This window comes from Rattus norvegicus, chromosome 8 (genome assembly GCF_021556685.1).
Source record: "Rattus norvegicus strain SHRSP/BbbUtx chromosome 8, alternate assembly SHRSP_T2T, whole genome shotgun sequence".
NCBI lineage: Eukaryota > Metazoa > Chordata > Mammalia > Rodentia > Muridae > Rattus > Rattus norvegicus.
In genome coordinates, this window is record NC_141541.1 from 50,654,294 (window position 1) to 50,677,690 (window position 23,397).

The 23,397-nt window shown below is 48.9% G+C and overlaps 1 protein-coding gene across 4 annotated transcripts in view; it reads right to left on the reverse strand.

The window, feature by feature from the left end:
- The window catches only part of Grik4 (glutamate ionotropic receptor kainate type subunit 4), a 432,817-nt gene that overhangs the window by 51,243 nt on the left and 358,177 nt on the right, over positions 1-23,397 (reverse strand). For all 4 annotated transcript variants that reach the window (NM_012572.3, XM_087560413.1, XM_087560412.1 and 1 more), the window contains 1 exon segment: positions 22,387-22,590. In NM_012572.3, coding sequence (NP_036704.1) covers positions 22,387-22,590 — 204 coding nt within the window.

Genomic DNA, 23,397 nt, shown 5'->3' on the forward strand with positions numbered 1-23,397 from the left:
AGTCCGAATCCTGGGCTGGGCAGCAGCTACAGGAACCTGGAAAGGGCGGGAAGGAAACTGTGGTGCTCAGGCCAGACCCTGGCATCCTAGGGTTGGGAAAACAGACCAGGCCAAGAGTCAGGCTGAGATCAGAGACAGGGAAAAGAGAACACACATCCACCACGTGGTGGGGGCAACACACACATAAAGGTGTTTAAACGTATCCCTGTGAGCCCAGGCCTTACTCCTTTGCTTAGTTTTGATTGAAAGTGTTCTTTGAAGGCCTTTGTATGCTGCCTCTGAGGGATGCCCCCTTTTATCTCCTGAATGTTGGTGGAATTTACAAGGCAGGGCCAGGCAGGAGCTGGCCTAGAGGTGACTTCCAAAACATCCCACTCTTTGCCTCTTTGGAAGTTAACGGGGGTCATGAAGCAGACTCATGTTTGCTTTCAGAGCCCAAAGCCCCCAGGCTGGCCCACACTTCTCTGGGGACCTTGGCCTGGGCTGGGGAGGTGGGGAGAAGAGCATACTTCTAGTAGGGACCCTGTCTGCTCAGGTTGCTTGAGCCCACAGTCTTCCCCCAGGCTTCCCTGATAAGGAGGACATCTGTTGGCAGCCACAGAGCCTGGTCACCCCAAGTAGAGAAACCTGGTACAGTTACCTTGGCTGCCATCTTAAGACAGCCACTGCCCCGCTTTGTGCAAAATCCTCTCTCTTGCATCCAGTGGGGCCTCCCAGTGCTCTGGCCTGCATCCCCCATGTATGGCTTTCCCTGAGGCATGGATGAGGGGACAGTCAGTAGGCTACCCCTAACTCATTGTAACTCATTCATTGTTCTCTGGACAGGCTTTGTGGCTATGGTTCAATGTCTGCCTGTGGAGACAATTTGCAAATCAAGAGAGATGACTGCATGGAGAATCCCTAGAGGCTGTGAAGACTGGAGGGTGCTGCTGCATTTCACCAGCGTGTGTTGGCTGAGCCTTTGGTGTGGTGCAGGCCTTTCTGGACTCAGTCACTCTCTTGCTGGGTGACCTTGGACGAGTCATTTCACTTCTCTTGGCCTCAGTGTGCTCATCTGTCAAGTGGGGGGTAATCAGAACCTACTTTCTGCAGTAGAGGGAAGGTCAGGGAGAGAGTATTGGTGGGTTGTGACGAGTATGGGCCTGGTCCACGTCTGTTGTTGGGTGACGGTGGTGATGGGATGCTGCTGAACGTGATGAGAGAGCTCTGCTCAAGAGGCCTTGGAAACACATCTGAGCCCATAGTGAGTGGCAGGCTATCTAGTAGGCCCCTGGCTACTCAGGCCCTCATGTCTTTTCACAATGACCTTGTGCTTCCCTGCCTGGCCTATGTCGGGGGGATCTTGCAGGTCTCATATCACCCCAATCTTTGGGAATCTCTGGGGAAACAGATGCTAGTTAGAAGGTAGGCTTCCCCATATTCTTGTCTGAACCTCTCTGTAAGAGTAGATGGTATACCCCACACCCAGCCCTGCCCCTGGTCCCGCCCCAGCCCAACCCCCAGTCCCACTTCTAGCACCTTACAAATTCCCTCAACTCTACAGAGCTGTCTCTGGCCAGCTTCTAGAAATTTCTTCCCTCTGACATTTTTACACACATCTCAGCTTCTGCCCCAGGAAGTCATGTGCCCCTGCACTCCAGCTCCCTATGCCTCTTTGAGCCCAGCCTGTATCTGCTGCTCACGTGGGTTCCTTCTCTTTGCTTAACTTTGTAATTGCATCTCTGAGCTCTGAAAGGCTCTGGGAGGAGGTGCCACTCAGAACAAGATGGTTCACAGAAGCCCAGGTAGATTGCCTCTGAAGAGCACGGAACACTTCAGTCAAGGCTAAGTAAGGGTGTAGAAAGGGGCTGACATTCTCGGTGACATCCAGAAGGGAAGGGACTTTGAGGCCATTCCTCTCTTCCACAACCACAAGCCTGTGTCATCACAGTAAACTGGGTTCAAGTTCAGCACTGTCCTGAGGTACAGCGGGGCTGATGACCGGATATTCACGTCGGTCATGTAACTGGATGAGTACAGGATGTGCTCAGGGGAACAATGACCGGATACTGGCTGAGCTGGCAGGATGGACGATGTGGGTGAGAGTCCCAGAACACTTGCTTTATCTGACTTTTTTTTTTTGCAGGGTTGGTGGGGGGAGTGCGCAGGGTCTCTCAATATAATCCTGGCTGTCCTGGAACTCTCTTTTAGACCAGGCTGGCCTCGTGACTTTAGGAAGCCCTCACGACTTCCTCATACCTACTTTTTACTTTACCATGAGATAACAATGGCCGGCTCAAGATCCTTTAAGGCTATGTGAGAATGCACACCCCATACATGAAGTACAGTGCTTATATACCACTATGTATCACAGGCTGAACTCACAATCCTCCTGCCTCAGTCTCTTAGGTGCTGGAATCACATGAGTGAACCTTCAGGTCTCCTGGTTTAGTGCTTTCTCTTGAGGAGTTTCCTGTGAGCTGGGTGCACAGTTTGAATTCCAGAACTTGGGAGGCAGAGGAAGGTGGATTTCTTCATGTCCAAGGCCAGCCTGGTCTACAAAGTGAGTTTCAGGACTACCAGGATTATATTGAGAGACCCTTACACTCCCTCCTCGGACCCCGCAAAAAGAAAAAAAAAAACAGAAAAAGCAAGTGTCCTGGGACTCCCACCCACATCGTCCATCCTGCCAGCTCAGCCGGTATCCGGTCATTGTTCCCCTGAGCACATCCTGTACTCATCCAGTTACATAAGGGACATGTGACTATCCAACCCCACCGTACCTCAGGGCCATTCGAAGTTTTCCCTGTCACACACCGTTCCTACCCATCTTCTCAGGAGCCGGCCCTCCCACCTCTCAGTCAATGAAGGAGAGAAGACAGTCACTAATGTGCCTCTGCCAGAGCAGTGTCTGGGCCCATTTCAGCTCGGCTGCAGACGCGTGATGTGATCTTAACTTCTCTGTGTCTCCATTTCTTCCCTGATGAAGTGGGGACAATGACAATTCCTCCATTCATGCCCTTCTAGCCAGGCCAGACCACAGTAACTCTGCAGATGGGGTCTCTGATCATTATACTTGCCCTCAGGTTGCTACTCCTAGGTCTTACTTTCCCATGACTACAATTTCTTGAAGCAGGCATTAGATTCTTTAAGACAGAACGTACACGGCAGAACCACCCTTAGCTCTGTCCACAAAAGAAGAAGCTAAAACACTAAAGCCCTGAGAGGTTAGTCATTTGTCCACGCTCACACGGCTAAAGAAAACGAACTTCAGATCCACATGTTCAGATCCTTTAGATTGGAGACTCTGTCTTCTTACAGTTGTATTGTTCCTGGTCAGGGTTCCACAAGTGGTCGGTCACACAATCGATCCCTAAGGACAATTAGTATAGTTCAAGGGTAGGTGGGCACCCCCTAACCACAGTCTATGCTCAATCCTTTTCTCACGACAGTCGAACCAAGCTGATTTCTTGCAAATGACTGGTATGGGAGGGACTTTTATTTTTTTTTCCAGGAGGCCTGAATACATGATTCTGGCCAGACACTAGTCCTGGTTCATCAGGCCAAGGGACATGAAACCCCAGTTTCCCCACTAGAGGGCGCACACCCCACTCCTGAATCATGAACCCCTAACACCCAGGACAGCATTAGCAGGGAACCCAGGCCCTTATTGGCCAGAGCAATTGTCAGCAGGGTGCTAATTACACTTCTGGAAGGAACCGAATAGGCAGGTCTAGGCTAAGCCAATAGCCAACCACGGGGCCTGCTCTGTGGTTAAGCGGCCCCTACTCCCAGGCTCTCCATGCCCAGTCCTCTGCTGCTCAGCCAGGTCTTATTTAAGCAAAGCATCTCCACCCACTCGGGATGAGAATCTGCACACTTCTATCTTTCAGTCCATTCGCCTGCTGCAGGCCTTTCTCCCACCATCCCCAACTATGCAGATGCCCAGGGAACTGGAGTCTCAGTAGGGAGTCAAGGCCTCTGAAGGAGGCCACTGCTGGCTCTTGTGTGCCTGGGGAAGCCATCAGGTAGACTCTATAATAACACAGTCTTCTGCGTGCGACATCAGGATAGATGCCCACTCCACCACCACAGGTAGTTAGGGAACATGCCTAGCAGTCACATGACATCTGCCCTGCCCAGAGGGTAGCAGGGAGGTCATCCCTTGGCTCTTCCTTTCTTTCAGAACCAATATATGAGGTGAAGGATAAAGGGAATATAATCATGTCTAGTTTTGATCGCCTGTATAGGCATGCGCGCGTGGGGGCACACACACACACACACACACACACACACACACACACCCCTTATGTCCAGTTTGGTCACCTGCACTGGGATTCCTACCTCTCCAACCTCCTCCCTAAGCCTGTTCCTCCTACGCTTCCATTCAGAGGAAGCCCCCAGACACTCTTCACAAGCCTGTTTACTGGGCAGAGCCTGTCACAGTGATGCTGGCAGAGGCAGATGCCAGAGACACATTAGCATTCGTCCGGGGGAGTGGCAATGTCATCCCTAGGTCCAAGTCATCCCTGGTGCTATTTCTTGAGGTGACAGTCTATTCTCAGGGTTGGATGGATTCCCTCAGAGTTAAATTAAAATCCCCATGAAATATTTACTTGGCTGGGCGCAGGGCTCGGTTACTGGCCTGTGAGGACAGATTGAAAGAAAGATTGCAGGCTGTGGGGAGATGGGGTTAGCTCATCGTTGGAGGGTGAAGCCATAGAGCACGGGGTCTGAGCTGGGTCAGGGGGCTGAGGAGAGAGTGTTAATTTTTGATGTCTGCCGACAGGTTTCTGTTCACCGTGCTCCTTCCTGGCCTTTGTGGTCAGATAGACACATGCCTGAACCAGGCTCTGCCAGCACAGGGTGTCACACTCGGCCTCAAGCTAGACCTCCATTTCCTCTGAACACTCTGTCTCTCTCTTTCTCTGTGTCCCTCTACCCCTCTCTCTCTCTCTCTCTCTCTCTCTCTCTCTCTCTCTCTCTCTCTCTCTCTCTCTCTCTCCATGTATGATGTGCATGTGTATATGTGCATTTCTGTGTGTGAGTGCAGGCTAATGAGTGGCATGGCAAGTGTGTGGAGGTCAGAGGACAACTTTGGGGCCAGTTCTTGCCTTAAAAATTATGAGACGGGGTTTTGGGTTAGTTTTTGCCAAGTTGATATAAGCCTAGTCGAACCAGGATAAGGGGGATATCAGTTGAGGAATTGCCTGCACCAGATTGGCCTACAGCACATCTATGAGGGCATCCTCTTGATTGTTAATGATGTAGGAGGGCCCAGCACACTGTGGGCGGTGTCATTCCTCAGCAAGTGGGTCTGGGCTGTTTATGAAAGTTAGTTGAGCCTAAGCCATGAAGTGAGCCAGTAAGCGTTTCTTCATGTTTCTGCTTCAGTCTCCATTCAAACTTCCCTTCATGCTGGGTTGTAACCTGGGAGTTGTACATGGAAATAAACCCTTCCCTCCTCAAGTTCCTTTTCATGGTGTTTATCACAGCAACAGAAATCGGACTAGCATGGTCTCTTCACTGTTCACTGCTCTGTTTGCCAGGCTACCTAGCTTTCAAGCTTCCAGAATTTTCCTGTCTCTGCCTCCCATCCTACCAGAGGGATACTGGTACCACAGATATACCACACCATGGCGACTTTATGTGAGTTCTAAGGGGTCAAACGTGGGTCTTCTTGCTTACATGGCAAGCATGGCAAATACTTTATCATGCTGAGGCATCTCTCTAGCCTTCACTGGATACCCACACGATGGGCCACTCCCAGCCCTCTCGCCCTCATTATCCTACCTCTCATTTTTTTATGTGAGAACCACCATCTAAAATTATCTTGCTAGCGTATCAGGCTACCTGCTGATCATGAAGAGTGAGAGTTTCAGGAGGCAAGGGACCCCTACCTGTCATTTACAATCTTGGCCATGTCTACAGAAGTGTCTGTCCCTTGGTCAGCACCCAGGAAGTACTTGCTGAATGGATGTGATCAGGAAACACCTGAAAGGGGAGCCCAAGCACTGAGTCTCTCAGCTCAGTTCCCAATGAAGGCAAGGTAAGCAGAGTGTACTGGGTCTGGATAGAACCTCCAAGCTCTCGATACTGGCCACATAATAGATGCCTGTTGCTTGGCATCTCTGTGCCTCAGTTTCCCCAGGTGGAAAACAGAAACAGTGATAATATATATTCCACAAACATACTGTAAAGTTTAAATCAAGGAGCACATAGGAAAGAGTCAGGAGAGTGCCTGCAACAGGACGTGCCACAGGAGAGGGCACTGCTACGACTCGTTCGTAGCTTCAGGCATTAACCTTAACTTCATTTATTAAACTGATTGCTTTAGAAAATTCGATGTGGATTCTGAAGAGTACGAAGAAATCTCATGATTGGAAAATCGATATGTATCATACACACACACTCTCTCTCTCACACACACACTCACACACACTCAAAGACACACTCACACACACTCAAAGACACACTCACACACACTCTCACACACACTTACACACACACTCTCACTCACTCACACTCACACTCACACACACACTCACACACACACTCACACACACTCTCTCATACACACACTCACACACACTCTCACATACACTCTCACACTCACACACACACTCATGCACACACTCACACACTCACACACTCTCTCACACACACTCACACACACTCACACACACTCTCACACACACTCACACTCACACACACACCTCACATTGTTTACGTCATAGTGGTGTGGAAAGAAAGCAGCATACAGAGTTTGGGTCTCGGTGACGGCAACTTCCTCACATCACCACATGGCTGCTGTCACCACAACCTGCCTGGCTTTCTGAAGAATGGCTCCAATTCGCACAGCTCAGGGAATGGAAGTAGAAGCCTCTTTGAGGTTTCAGGATAACACACTTGTTTCTTTTTACTTTTTCTTCCTCCCTCCTTCCCTCACTTTCCTTCCTTTCTTTCCAGACAGGGTCTTACATAACCCAAGCTAGCCTCGAACTCACTTTGTAGCTAAAGATGGCTAAATTCTGGCCCTCCTGCCTCCACCTCCCAAGTGACAGGGTTATAGTGTGTGGCACCACACTCAGTTCCTGTCGCATTTGAGAAAGGACTCAGAGGCTCCCTCCTGCATGCTAAGCAAGCACCCTTCCACCTGAGCCACATCCCCAGCCCAACACGTCTAAGTGACCGTTACTGACACTGTGTCCAGTCAATACCCAGCCCAACACGTCTAAGTGGCCATTTCTGACACTGTGTCCAGTCAATATGCAGATGTTAATCTACACAAGTTTATGTGCTTAGAGACACTAAATCCCTACCCGCAGGCACTCTTCTTCTGCTGGTGTCCCAGCCCTGTTTGTTAGGGTCCAGGAGACAGTGGTGATTGTGGCTGGGGGCAGGGCTGGGGAGGCAGACATGGGGCACACAGGCTCCATCAGTACTCAGGACTGCAGCCTTAACTGTGATAGAGCCTTTCCTAAACTAACTGTGTGAGCCCTCTCCCTGTCACCCTGTTTTGGGATCCAGGCTTGTTCAGGGCCAGAGTAAAGCATAATCAATCAGGCAAGCTCCTGCAGGCGCCTCTGATGCTCTAGGGCCCTGAGAGGATGGCAGCTTGTGGTACCATAGTTCACCTTCCTATTCGTCAGGCCTGTAATTAGGAGTGGTGCGATTCACAGGCTTGTTATTACGACTGTTTTCGCTAGGTGAAACAACATATCCAACTGCCGGGAGTACCACAGAAAGCCACCAGAGACCTCCCGGGGCCCCTCTGAAGACTGTGGGGGCTCCTGGGGGACCTTCCTTTCTTTCAATAACTTCCTGAGTAGCCTCTCTCAGAGACAGGCTCCTGAGCCACCCATCTCATCAGGAGAGAGCGACTGGGGTGGCCAGCCTGTCACAAATGCAGAGTGTCCCTGGCGCTCATTTCAAATGGGTCCTTGCACAAGCAGGGACACTGTGGAAGGCAGCGGGCATCTCCCAAGCCCTTCCACCCCAAAGCCTTGGGAGGGAGAGCATCCAGACACCGCGGTAAATCATTTTCTCTCTTTTTGGATAAGCAAATGGGTTTGGTCTTTTTCAGAGGAATGCCTCACCTTGTTGACACACACACACACACACACACACACACACACACACACACACAAACAATAACAACAACCAAAATCAAACAAGAAACCCAGGCAGAGCTGACGTTCTCAGGTTCTCTTTGAGTGCTGTGACTACCTCTACACTCATGGATAACCTATTTAGGGTCATGAAGGAGACTCCCGTGCATGGCTGTATAGTCATGGGACATTGGGACAGTGGCCACCTTTGAGAGAGAGAGAGAGAGAGAGAGAGAGAGAGAGAGAGAGAGAGAGAGAGAGAGAGAAAAGCAGAAAGGGTAAGGAGCTGAGAAAGGGACCATTGAGATGTTGATTATGACAGTGATCGCAGGGGCATGTCCCCTTGTCACAATTCCTCAAGCTGATTTATAAACCCCTCTGTAACCCTAAATCAGCGACATTTTAAAGATTTGTTTGTTTATTTTTGTGTGAATGTTTCTGTGTGCACGCTCATGTGTGTGCAGACAGGTACACAAGCCCGTGCACATGTGCAGAGCCCAGAAAAGTCAAGTGTCCTCTATTCCTCTGAGACAGAATCAATCAATCTCTCTCTCTCTCTCTCTCTCTGAGTCTCTGCCCCACTTGAAGATGGGCTGACAGGTATTTATGGGGTATCTAACTTGTTCTCGAGGTGCTGAGATCTGAATTCTAGTCTTCATTATTGGGGTAGTAGACACTCTTAAACTGTGAGCCAATTCTTCAACCCCATTTTTTTTTTTTTAATTGACAGGTTTGCCCAAGTAAAACAGAGAGAGCTGTGAGGTAAGAGCTAGTGAGACGAATGAGGGCTGTGGAGATGTCCCTAACTGTGTCACACCCTTCCCTGTTGACTTCACGTGGGTGTGGAAAGGCAAATTCAGGTATGCTTCTGCTCAACATCTGCGTGACTTCTAAAGCAAGAAGAGGCAAAGTGAACAACTGGAATTTTAGCTGGGTTTGGGTGTGCAGCCGGATGGAGTCAGCCCAGATTCTGCATCTGGCCTAAACAACTGAACAGACTGTGCGAGGCCCGGAGGAGCCAACTGTTTGTGCTATGAGCATCCAGCAAAGCTTGCAGGGGAGACGGGGTCTGGGCTCTCCCGGAGGAGCTGCAGCACCACACACCCCCAGAACCCACTGTCCCCACCTGAGTGGAGTCTTCTCAGAAGCAGAAGAGACAGTGATGCTCACAGCAGTATGTGGGAGCTACCCCCTAGCTCTACCCGGCAGTAGGCCAGAGGGCTGTCAGGTCCCTGGGGTCAGTCACTTAGCCTCTGTTAGCATGAATGGTAACACTTCTCTCCTCCTTCCCAGGGTTGCTGTGAGGATCGAAGGAGGAGCTAGACAGGGCCCAGCACGGATGATCACACAACAAGCTTCACTGCTCTCATTGAGATTCGGGTTTCGATTCTGGAATCCTGCTTCCTTCCTTTAAGTATTCCTGTGAGTACCAAGGAATGTGGCCTCTGCTTTGGGCCGCTCCTGGGGTGGGTTTCCAAGGCCACGCAGTTAAGAGTGGCACGTTTCTTTATCTCCCCCCACCCTTCTGACTCTCTTTAAATATCGCTGAGACTGACCCTGCGTGCATGAATGCCTATGGTTCCTGCTGACCACAGACACCCTTCGTCTTCTCTCCCATCTGTGCCCTCTCTGGCAGCCACATTCCACTGCCGTCTGGGATACAGCAGGTTGCTCAGTCTGCCTCCTGGATTTGGGTAGGAACTTGCCTGGCAGACGCCAGTAGCACTTTCCCTAGCAGCTCAAATTCATTGACCTGACCACAGCATGCTGCCTTCTCAAGGGACCTAGCCTTTTTTAATTTATTTATGTGTACTGCCTGGAGAGCAAATGCCTATGTAGATGGAGGCACAGGCATGAAGCTTGGCGCGTGAGGGCTCGGAAAGACAAGAAAGGATCCCTTAGTCTTGTGGGATCGGAGGGGACTGCTTTTATAGGTGTCCCTGCGGCTGATGCCACCAGTCCAAGTCTGACTTCATGCTGGTGCGTGCGCCTGTGTGACATCAGGTGTTTCTGACAAGCACAGGACAGCAAGAAAAATAGTGTGTGGCTCTGACTCCTGGAACGTATCATCATTCCACCCTGAACCCGTGAGCCAGCAGGACCAAGCCAGAGCAAAAAGCAAGCAAAATGCCAGCAGCCCTGGCAAGGACAGGGGAAGGGGCACATTTGGGATTCACAGGGAAGTGAAGGATGGGCCCGAGCTGCCTGCTGGACAGAGCAGGGGGCCACTGTAGCAGGATTAATGGCTGAAGTTCCTCCCATTGGGCAAGGGAACTTCGTATGTTTGAGCAGCTCTGACAGCGGTCAGTCAGAACTGGGCCACACGGGACTGGCCTGGAAGGTTTTATATCTGTCTCTGGGCCTGGTCCAAGCTTGCTGTGCCCTGTACTGCCAGGTTGTAAAAGGTTTCTCTACGTTCCCCTGCTGCTGTGAAGCCTGTCCACAGTCCTTTTGCCACCACAGCAAACTAAAATAAATCCTCCTTCAGGGCATTCTGTCAGGGACTTTGTCACAGTACGGAGAGACGTAATGAATGCAGCCACTTATCCAAGTCCACATGGCTCCTAGCTGGGGCAGACAGGTGGGCAGCTTGGAGGGAATGGCGTAAGGGGAGGCGAGCACAGTCTTCCCACCTCACCACCACCACCTCATGTTGAGGGTTTCTGAATATAACTGGGGCCCAGTGCTGCTGGCTTGCTGGCCTTCCTCACCCACCTTGCTGGCTTGCTGTATTCATGCCATCTACTTTCTGCCATTGCATCGACAGAATCTCTTTAAGCCTACCATGATGGTCCTCTGCCATCCAAAATAGGGAACAGAAGTAAGACTGGAGTCCACACTCCAGTCTCAACTCATCCGATAACCAAGCACAGTTCATTCTAAGTCTGGAATGCCTGTTGAATCCATTGCTACCATGGTCTTCATTCAGGACCTCTTTCCGAAGCCATTCATCCAATTGACCAGTCCTAGGCACCAGGGGTTCTCGAACTGAGTTAGACTGGGAACCAGCAGTTCTCACATGCATCATGATCTCTCCAGGGATCCATTAACTTGCGGACTGATGCCCTTACTCCAAGACTCTCATTCAGAAAGTCTGGATAAGGCACGAGACTCTGGACGTCTAGCAAGGAGAAGATGGTATTGATGCATCTGATAACATGGGCCACAGTTGGAGAACCTCTGCTCTAGAGTTCATTTCTACATTAAGTCCCGTTGATCCTTGGTTAACAAGCTCTAGTGTTTCTCTACTACGTTCAGGACACAGTCCTATCTCCTGGCTGTGATCTACAGGGGCTCTACCAGGTTTCCTCTTCAGCATCACACCAAGATACTGATGTCCCTTCAGCCCATGATGGGGGCGCACTGTACTCTTTATGGCCCATGTGTTGTCCAAGCCAATGATAAAGTCCAATGGGAGGATCTTAGTGTGTGAGAATGACCATCCTGGACCTTTGGCATCAGTGAGACTGGGCTTTGAATTCGAGATCAGTTTATGTGACTTGGAGGTAAACTCTCTGGTAAGCAGAAATTAACCTCAGCTTCTGTGTTGTGAAATATGAATAATAATATTTATACTGCAAGATTGTTTGTAGAGAGGAAATGATTCATGAAGAATACCCGCAGGTACTAGGTGTTCAATAAACAATAGCTATGATTTTCATTAGCTCTGCTCTAAAGTCTTGCCTGGCTCCTACAGCTTAATGAGTTCCTCTTGTCTCTGCTCCCATAAATTTGGTACGTGATCCCACTTTGCATATATCTCATGCTATGGCTTCATGTTATATACTGGGCCCCGTTCCCCATAGAATCAGGGCAGTAATATGAATATTAAGGAGTAGACTCTCCCAGCAAACTTTCAGACACCAGGCTTCACAAGCTTTAGGCAGTTTCATAGGAAGAAAATCTACCAGAGATGGATAAAACTCCACAGTTGAGGGCCTGATGGGTGAGCCTAGAGCATTGGCTGGGTTGGGAGCCATGCTCACTCCTTGGACAATATACAACCTGCACTGCTGTACTTCATGGTTCTATCTATACAGATTGTGAACTCTGTGAGATTCAGCCTGAAGCCACAACCAAGATTGGGTCAATACATCTAGGGGCAGGTAATGTTGACCGGCCAAGCATGGGAGTACACAAGCAGGCCCAGCAGGGGCCTATTTTCAGGAGTCACATTCTACTTGGGAAGGAAAAGAGTTCAAGGACCAGGCTTAGTAACCTCCGAGACAGGCTGAAGGAACAACCAGAAGCAGAATTCCTAAAACCCGGTAGTGAATGAGGATGGCTTTGGGGACTAAGGCAGAGGCTAAGTCCCTGTTTGCTGAGCAGAGCTCTCTCAAAAACACATGTGACCTCAGACTAGACCTACTACATAGGAGATTCTATATCCAGGCGACACACTCACCTGTGTCACAGAGGTAAGGGACTGGGGCCAAAGTATCCTCAGAAGAAGTCATGATGCTACTGTCCCTAACTGTCCACAGGAGACAGTTCCTTGCTCAAGCCCCAGATCAAGGTCCACTGTCCATCTCCCTGTGTAGCTGCAAGCCATCCCTTAGAAAGTTCAGGGACCTTAATTAACACATTCTCATTTCCTCTACAGACCCCTTTCTCTCCATCACAGCTGGCACTCAGTGGGGAAGGCAGAAGTAATCCCAGTGAAGAGACTCTTCTGATACATTTCCCAGGTGCCCCTGGGGTTTGGAGACGTTCCCAGTGTGAACCAGCTGAGATAACTCCAAACCTCAGTGAAATGTGCCCACTTCAGATTTCTCCAATCAACACCTTCAGCGAGAAAGAAGCAATGCTGGGATCTAAAGACCCACAAGTGAGGCCTTCCCTCAGACCTGCAGCTGCCTTCTTTGGGCCTTAGTCTCCACAGTCCCATGAAAGGGCTAGACCCTACTCACTTTCTAGGAGGTCAGGAGTCAAGCTGTGTGTATTCTCTGGTGGCATGAAGATATCAGGTTCATAACTGTCTACTTTGGGGTTTTTTTGGCAGGTACTTATACCTGGATGTATTTTGTTTTCATGTTGAATATTTCTCCAACCTTCACTTCACCTCACCCATAGCTTCCAAAGATAGGACCCCCTATCTGATCTCCAAGACCCTACCACAGCGGCAGAAGCATCGGAGGTGTCAAATCAGTCTGCTGACTGATCCCCAGAAAGCTTTCTTGTCTGACCCTTGACCTGACAGTGGTTGCTATAGACCTGCCAATGAGTGTTTTCCCTAGAATGCCAAAGAAGGGCTTGCCCCATAACACCTGGCACCTTGTCTTGCCAACCTAGTGCTGCTTTGACTGCATTTCATGTCCCACGTCCATTACATAAGGAAGTCAACATGCACAGGGTGACCATGCTTTCCCTCAAGGAGCTGCCAAACAAGTCTCTGGTGGGGTGGATTTCTGCTTTTACGCTTGCATTGTGCTACAATATACTTTGCTCTTCTCATCACTTACCCCTTAGGGGACCTTGTATGAAAGCTGGGGTCTGCCCTTCCCTTTCCTGTTGGAAAATTCCCAGAGAAAAGGTATCTGGTTTTAAGACCCATTGCTTCCAGACACGAGTCAGTTGAGGCTCCATCGCCTCTGCCTAGATGGTGTGTGCACCCACACACGAGGTGGGGGTCAGGGGTACGGGTGTGCTGCTCATAACAGAACCACTCATGATGCTTGATTTCTCATTGCTGGGACGAAATAAATTCCTGACGGAAGCAACTTATGGGAAGGAGGTTTATTTTGGCTTACAGTTTCAGAGACCAGAGTCCATCATGTTTGGAAAGGTTAGTGACAGGAATGTGAGGCTGTTGCTTCTCACCTCCAGGAATCAGAGACTAAGAAGACCACAAGCAATGTCCATTTAGCATCTTCAAACCCCACCCTTCACAATAAACTTCCTTCAGTGAGACCCCACAACCCAATGTTCTATAACCTCTCAGGACAGCACCACCGGCTGGGGATCAAGAATTCAAACACATCAGCCTGTTGGGTGGGGGGGGGCATTTTATATTCAAACCAATATCCCACTTTCTAGATAGAGGCACAAGTGTCAATCAAATGTCACTCTCAAACAGATCTCCAAGAGCTTCCTCACTGGTGATCCTGGAGCAGCTGATGCCTTCCTCCCCAGCCTAGCATGCAAATGCAGAGGACGGGAACTTTCCACCCGAGACAATCTCTGTCACAGTTACCTATTCTCATGCTCCCATGAGCATGTGGGAAGAACATGAGCTTGGGGAATGAAGAGGCTGTTGGTCTAAGCTCTGATCATAAAATATATGGCTGGATGTGAGTTAATTACAGAACTTCCCAAGTTCCCATGCCCCCATTATGAAACAGGGTAACAATCCCTATCTCATAGTTACCTGTGATAAATGGAACAGAGTCTGGAACTCTTACCTGGCATTTGAAGATACCAGTCCTTCCTCCCTCGTCCTTAGCTGCTTAGCTTTGGGCTAGGGAAAGATGTGACCAGATGTCTGAGGCAGACATGACCCTACTCTATTCTGTGACAAGGTCAAGGGAAACCAGAGGGAAGAAAAGCTGTGGAAATTCATGGATGAACTTCCACCAAAAGCAGGGGACAGAGAGTGTGGCTGGGCCTCCCATCCATGGCAGGCTGTGGCTCTGGAGGCCCTGCTGTGGTCTTCTGCAGACTGAAACCCTCACTCCTCGTGGTGGGAAAGCTGAGAGAGCCCTGTGCAGTGCCGGCAGCTACACAGCCATTCGGAAGAAAGCGAGAGGCCAAGCACACTCGAAGGGCTTTTATTGGCTTTTAATCAAGCATGCCTAAAAGGACCTGAGGACCACAAAACAGCCTTTAGAGAACTCAAATGAGACAGCACCATTCCGGGGAGCCTGGATGGTGGAGGAAAAGGGAAGGTACCCGTGACTGAAGATGTAGTTCCTGTCCTGGCCCTTTAACTCCCCAGTCTGTGGATAACAAACCAAGCAGAAGCCACATGGACTGCTTTTCTTCCCAGGCGGTCTTGGTTTGCAAGTGGAGTCACACTTCACACACAATAAGGAAACATTCCAGAAAGGGCTTTCGGGGCCAGCCGGCCTATTCCTCTTCCCTTGAGAGGCAGGACAACCTTAACTCATGCTTACAGATTGACATGAAATGCAAGCCTCCCAGTTTACCAGGTTGCAGATCTAAGTGTTAAAATCCCCCTACTCTCTCCATCACTCCCGGGCATCCTCAGCATTGCCCTGTTCAGGTTCATGCCATCTTCCTGGGTCACTGGCATCTGTCTAATGCAATGATGTGTACATGGTATCCACCCTCTCCCCTGCTGAGTAAACCCAGGACCAAAGTCAAGCTGCCATTCCTCTCTGAATACAATAAACAGACTGCCCAGTCTTCAGTCAGTAGTGTCCACCAACTGTCTGAACACAGCTTGCATATTCAAACACAAGAATCCCATCCCAGCCGGCTCCTGAACATAACCTATTGCTCTATGGCTCTTCTTATGCCTGATTATGGTTGTCCAGAGCCAAGAGCATGGTACTGAATGAATCCCAGCATCCATCACACCCAGAATGTCCTTTCTACAACGATGATCCTTCCTGACCTCTCCAGGATCCCCTTCTTTGCTGAGAGGAGTGCACTCCAAGACATGCATCAAATGCCTGAAACAGAACAGAACCCCAAGCTCTACAATGTTTTATTGTCTCCACTAAGCATCCATCACACACTATGCCTGTAACTTTTGCAGCTTGAGATACAAGAACAAAGCTACCCTTCATTTTTTTTCCCCTCCTTCACAGTCATACAGACAGGGGATTCATTCTTACTGTGGATCTTACCAACACAGAATGCAATATTTTTTCCTTATTAAGTTGAGAGTTTTACCCACTCACCAATGGGAAGTATTTTATGAAAGGGCTTATCTTTGACACATCTGAATTGCCAGTATCACTACTTTTGTGCTTTGGGGACATTATTAAGTAAAATAAGATGACAGCAGCTCGAAGACCAGTATTGCCATATTTGATAGACAGTGACTAAGGGGTGGATAGCATATAGAGTGTAGATACACTGGGCGAGAAAGAAGATCCATCTTATCGTGCTGCTCATGACTCACAAGTTAAAATTTACAAACAATCTACTTCTAGAATCTTGCATTTGCAAGGTCATGGTTTACGATGGGTATCTGAAACCACAGCAAGTGGAACTTCTGCTGAGCTGGCTTTGCCTTTGTGGGCTGTTCCTTGAGCCACCACCGCAACTTGTTCACACTCTGCCAGACCTATAGCTACCCAAGTGAGTTTAAGTTCTTCAACTGTTTTGTGACAGTTTTCCTCTGCTGGACATTTGGTTATTGTGGGGATTTGATTCACAGGGTGGGTCGAGCACTTCCAACAGCACCTGGCGGATCTGGGGAGATGCCTGGTGGGTTTGCCATGCCATCATGACTATCTGAGAATCCACGTCAAAAGTCAGACACCAGCATGCTGTCAGTCATCCCAGTGTATCCTTACAGAGAGGAGGCAGGTAGAAACAGGGGACCACCTGAGAGCTCACAGGCACGTGAGCTTTGGGTAGTAAATGGTGAAGAGGAGAGACCCTGTCGCAAACAGAGTTTCATTTTAGGTAAAGGCTGTCACTCATTCACACACACACACACACCCGCCACATACACACACACAAACACACGCTGGCTCACGAATGTGTGCACACACAACACCAAACACCCCAAAAGCTAAAGTATAAATTAGTGAACTGAGGGTGTCATTCAGTGGTAGAGTATGTGCTTAACAAGCGTGAGGTTCATTCCCCAACACCATCGGAAACCTGTACTGTGCTAGCCCTTGTCATCCCTATGACGCCATTCTTACAGCCATTATTAATATATCATATGTCACACTGTACAGTAATTCTTAGTTTTCTCGTCTAACTCTTTGACTAGATTCCAAACCTTTTACAGGTAATCCCTCATATTTAAGCAGTTCTTGACAGGAAGTAGGCATTTTGATGAATGAGTGAAGTGTGGAGTTATAATTCAAGGCCACCTCTGCCCGATGGTTGAGAGCAAACCTTCATGGGGAGGGCGATGCAGAATGCCCCCTCACCACGTCATGGCTGCCATGGGGGAGGGGAGGTAAAGAATGAGTGGTATACTCATCTGGGGGCCCTGGATCAATTTCTCTCTGTTAAAGAGTGCTGAGTACCATTCTATGACCTATTTGCAGTTAAAATAGTCTCTGGCTTCAAGGTGGAAAGTGATCTCAGGAGACTATTTGAATTTTCTTTCAGTTCAGCAAAATGTCTCTGGCCAATCTTCCCAGTGGATTGAGGCCACGGACAGTCACCTCTCTGGGTCTCTGGCAAAGTCCCTTCCCAGGAGAGGAGATGGAACAAGGCATTTCAGCCTCATTTACACTTAATTCGTCAAAATGTCATTGGTAAGAGCTATTTGATGTCCCAGGCTTATGAGCCTTGAATCTAAACCTTGCAAAGCTCTTTTCTCTTTGAACCTAAATGTGCCATTCTGCCAACATGGGGCCACATGCCAACAGGGTGCTTTGCTCCGAACCGTGAAGCTAGATGGGGGCGCTCCCTCTGATGAAAGTGCCTACCTTTCCCCAAGCAGGGCCTGAGGATGGCTGACTAGGGCAAAACAAATCCAAACTCAAAGTTCTCCAAACAGCCACCCTCCCCGCCTGCTCAGACTTAATCCCAGCAGGGTGCTGGCCCTCTGGCCTGCTTCTGTGAGTCCCTGTTCTTTCATTCCCAGTACACTCCCAAAGCTAGTGGCATCTACACAAAAGGCATGCTGGGAAGATTTTCACACATATTCAGGAAGTGCTTGAATGACCTTCTTCAACTAATGCACCATGCGCCCTGGCAATACCTTGTGCAAGGAAGTAATAACTGGCCAAGGCTCTAAGAGAAACACCAGGGAAAATAACCCTGTCTCTCCATCTCATTTGCTACTCAGGTAGCTGCTATAGTCTTTTCTTTATAAATCCAAGCCCTCTGTGAGGGCTTCCTTTGATGTCCCACCATCTCCCCTGCTGCTGAAGTTTCAGCAGCATTGACCGAGCTTTTTGTCCAAAGCAATGTGGAAGACAGCCGTGTCCACAGACCTCCAACACCATATCCCTTCAGCCTGGTGTGCCAAAATGGCCTCAGAACGCCTTCCTGGGCCAATCCACCTTCTCCTTCTCCTTGAGTTTGTTCTGTCCCAGGGAATCCTTTGACATCCCTCCTGAAAGGTGACTCTTCAGCAGCTACATTTCAGTGACTCACAAAAAGCTACTCCCTTCCCCTTAGAGGGAGCTCAGCAGGGGTGACTTGGTTGGGATCCTGTCACTGTGTGTTCTCAACTGTCCCTTGTCTGCTCTTGCTGACAACCTTCACTCTTCATAGTAGGTGTTTGGGCTCTAGTCCTGACACTTCCTGGGGCTGCTGAGAGGTGTGGATGTGCAGGACCCCTTGGTGTCTAAACCTTCAGGTCTCAGCAGCTTCAGGCAGACTTAAAGGCAGGGAGGTCTCATAGTCCAGCCTTGCATAACTCCCCCGATCAGCCCCCAGATGTGTCCTACCCTTCAGCTCTGCCTTTGGTGCTTTGGGATCTAACTCCTCTAATGGCACTCCCCAAGGAGTGGAAGGGGTGATATCCCATGACATGAGTTCCAGGCAGTGAGAGCTGGGACTGCTGATGGATGCTCTTCTCCCAGCTGTGGACTGCTCCCTGAGCAACTGTTTCATCCGGCCTTGAAGACAGAAGCACTCGCTGCGGTACAGAGCCATGAATGGCTGCTGCTCTCACATTCTGACTTGTGTTTGTTCCCATCCTGCCAGGTGGTCCTCACCCCTTCCTCAGGCTTCCTTGCAATCACCCTCTTGAAAATTAGCAGGAAGCTTTGGCCTTGGTCTTAGTTTCTGTTTTCCAGAGAGACTCGCACAAGACAGTGCAAATACTTCCTGTGTGCGCAGTGTGTGTGTGTGTGTGTGTGTGTGTGTGTGTGTGTGTGTGTGTGTGAACTTTTCACCAAAGGTTCCATCCAGTTGGACACTGCTTCAGTGAAGCAGCAAGGGTAGATGCTGACATCTTTGTTTACACCCAGACAACACTAAGATCTACACTCTCCCAGATCATGAGCACTGAAATTAGGCGATCCAGGCTGTGAACTTACTACCTGCACCAATTAATTTGACTTCTCTGAGCCTCCACTGCCTCATTTGTGTAAGAGACAGATTTGGTCTGGCTACCTCTAAGAAGCCCCAACAGTGTCATGGGGAATACTGTAGTACCAGCTGCTTGGGGGAAATACCTTTGAGGATGGATCTGGGCCTAGGTCTCCTGTATCCTTGGGGAGCTTTGGTAGAACCTGGGCAAATGATGTCTGACATTCCCCCATTTCTGTCCAGGGACAGTCCCAGTGACATCCAGACGTCTTGTTGCATGAAAAGCTCTTTCTGTCTTATCCAGACAGTTGCTCCTCATTCTCTAGAGGGTAGGCCAGACATCTCTCCAGGGAAAGTAGCACTCACCAGGGTTCCCACCTTTCTAGACAAGATCCAGTCTCTTTAGATGTTCTCTTGAAATTCCACCTCTCTAGACAAGATCCAGTCTCTTTAGATGTTCTCTTGAAATTTGAAGTATGTTGCCTCCCTTGAACTTAACATAATCCACCATTATACACAAATGTGGTTAGTCACAACTTTCTGCCTCACTCCCTTAGCTATAGGAGTTATACAGGCACTGTCCATACTTATGTATCGGGGATACATCTCATGTATCTCCGATGTCTGGAAGAGTGGAATGTATCAAAGAAGTGCTCGCTGAGTTAATGGACTAGTTACATAATACCACATCCCCGAGTTTTGATGAGATCAACCCAGTGCTGTTTTGGTTGAAAGACGAGTTGGGGTGAATTTTAAGATCCTTGTCTGATTGCCCAAGTCACTCAGTATGTAGATGCATGCCCTCACATCTCAGGATCCTCTCCCTCTCTGCAGCCCATGTCACAGCTCATTAGGGGACTAATAAGGAGATGGCTATTCAGTGACCTCCATCCCCAAAGTCTTCCTGCCAGACACCAGGCAGCCTGGGGGGACTAAAGAGCTGGGCTCAAGGTGACCAAGGGTGACATAGATGAGGGGCAAAGAAAAGGATTGAAATTTCAGCCTGCTGTGGGCTAACAGTGAAGCTGAGCCTTCATGGGAAAGTTACCAAACATGTGGTCCACAGGGGTCTGGGACCGTAGAGAAGAACATTGCTTGCCTTTCTGCCCCACACAGGGTGTGTCCATATCCCCAAGCCCCCGGGATCTTAGTTACTTTTATATTTCTGTGAAGAGAGACCATGACCAAGGCAACTTATAGAGGAAAGTGTTTAATAGGGGCTCATGGTACCAGAGGTTAGAGTTTATAATTAGCATAGCAGCATGGCAGCAGGCAGGCAGGTATGGCCCTGAAGTAATAGCTGAGAGCTCATATCTAGCCTACAAATTAGAGGGAGAGAGGAAGAGAGGGAGGGAGGGAGAGAGAGAAGAGAGAAGGAGCAGAGTGGGAATAGTGGGAATAGCATGGGCTTTTGAAACCTCAAACCCCATCCCAGGGACACATCTCCTCCAACAAAGCCACACCTCCTAATCCTTCCCAAACAGTTCCACCAACCTGGGACCAAGCAATCTATGACAGCCAATCTCATTCAAGACACCACATCTTGGGATCTTGCTTAAGCTTCCGCTGACCTACTGGCCTTCCATTCCCAGCTTTAGTCTGTAAACAAGACCTTATTTTTGAACAGGCTCACTCTGAACCCCAGGCACCTATGGATGGTTCATAATCCCCTGCTTGCGGTTTGCTACTTACCCTGCTGGGGCCCTGAAGACACTGCTGTCTGGGCTGCCTGGCCTGGCCTCGGCATCCTCCATGATTAGTTCTTAAACACCTCTTCTACAGCTCTCACATAGAACTCTTAGTAGTCACTGACAGTAACTACTGCTTCAACAATCTAAGTAGTATTTATAGCCTCAAAGACAGGGATTAAAAAATGTTATCTTATAACCTAAGTTTGGCACACAGAAAGGATTTAAGTCTTATTACAGTCATAGAAGTCTTATCTTGGAGATAGTTGTCCTGAGAAATGAGCTGTGAGGTGATTTTTGTCATGGTGTAAACACCACAGAGTTCATAAAGACACCTATGACGTCACTAGGCAATATAATCTTATGAGACCATCATCATATGTAACATGCAAACTTAAGACAGCTATGCTATCACCAGACAATATAACCTCATGAGGCCATTGTCACAGATGAAGACACCTCTCTCTATGTAGCAAGTGATTAATATTCAATGAGGAAAAGGATCTGGGCATGAATCCCAGCACTATCTAATACAGTGTAACTTAAAAAACCAGTAAGCTTGAGTCCTTCAGACTGCTCAAATGTAATGCAGACAGCAATTATCCAAGGAGATGGGAGGTACTGTATGGTGAGCCCTGGACAATCAGCCCATCCTGGGAGGCCATAGAAGCTGCTCCTGCCCTTGACAGAGGAAATAAGGATTCAAGCTTACCTAAGGACCAAGACATGTACTGTCTGCATTTTGTCCTCTTAACCTGTCCTGGTCACTAGAACTCAACTGTAGAAACATGGACAGTGAATTAGCAACGGTTTCATTAATTTCTACAGCTGTTGATCGTGTCTACAAGGAAGACAATATGTTTCCCCCCCCAAGAAGAACATTTTTAGTCCTTACTTTAACCTGACAGAAGACTGACATTCTGAAGTGACCTGGAATCTAATCAAGTCACTCACTGACCCTGAGAACCAACAGCACATGCTCGTTCACCTTGGCTCCTGGTCTGCAAACAGACATCAATAATGGGGAAAAGAAACAAGAAGTAACATGTGAGCCATCACTGTGGCCCACACCTCTGACACTTCAGTCCTCGTTCCCAATGTTGCCACATTTCCCTTTACATCTCCCACACATCAAAGTCAGCCGATGTAGGTGTCCTCTGCCCTCCGAGGGCCCGCCATGCAGGGCCCGTCCATGAGCAACAAAACCATCAGAGCAAACAACTAAAACACGTGGGTTGTCTAAGAATAGAAAGCCAAGTCCAAATCCGACTTACTCCAGCGCTGGTGGGTAGAACCCTGACATAGGAATCATAGCAACCGTTCTCACCATTTTAGCTCACTAGAGATTCCTGGAATGGATAGGCGCAGGTAAGTAGGACTGACCAAGTACGTGAGGCAGACAGCAGCTGCCATGACCTCCCCCCCCCCCAGCACCCTCCCACCTAAGTACAGACCACTGGACTCCTTACCCGAGCGATCAGCTCCCCAACCATGCCCGTCCAGGTGCCGTTGGCCTCAGGTACGCCGTAAACACCATCCCCAACGAGGCGGATCTTGTAGTTGAACCGTAGGATCTCAGCCAACTCCTTGAGCATGTCCACGCAGAATCCCTCGTACCGGTCATTGCCTTCCATGTCCTGGTGGTTCCCCTTCAGCATTAGGTATGGGTTTTCCTGCAGCAAAACTGGGTAGCTGTCAGTCCCATCTTAGCCTTGGCATTGCAGCCATGTGCGATGGGGAGGGCTGAGCACAGGACGTCAGGGACTTGAGGGGATAGGAGGAGGGATGTCGCTTGATTAACAGGCAGCCTTAGAAGTGGTGATTAGCTCCCTCTTCTACCCACTCCCCAAAGTACCGGTTCAAGGCATTTTCTTATCAGGAACACACGTGAGTCCCACCGCCTAGGGCCAAGGTGAAACCCCTTTCTGCTATTAGAAATCATTATCTAACTTCATCGCCCACCCCAGGACCCTGGGCCCATTTTTCCTTTTACGCACAGACCTATCGCTAAGGAATGCAAAGATACTTCCAAGAAAGCAGGTTAAGTAAAAATACAGACATGGTGAATGGATAAAGAAAATATGATGCACACATAGGAATATTACTTAGCCAGAAAGCAGAATGAATTCATGTCATTTGAAAAAAAAAAGGAAAAAAAAAGAAGAAAGCTAAAAATTGAGATTATCATGTTAAGAAATAACTCCTACCCAGAAAGAAATGTTGAAGCATATATTGTTTTAAAAGAAAAACCAGGTTTCCTATACACGCCTTTAATCCCAGCACCTGGGAAGCAGAGGCAGGCAGATCTCTGTAAGGTCAGGTCATCTGGTCTACATAGCAAGATCCTGTGTAGAAATTTTAAAGGAAGCAAGCAGGCCACTCTGGTAGGTGTCTAGAGACAGTGCCACAGAGAAGGGAGATTCACACAGGCTCTCGGCAGAGAGATGTAGAAACATTGGTAGACAAAAAGGTGGGGGTTG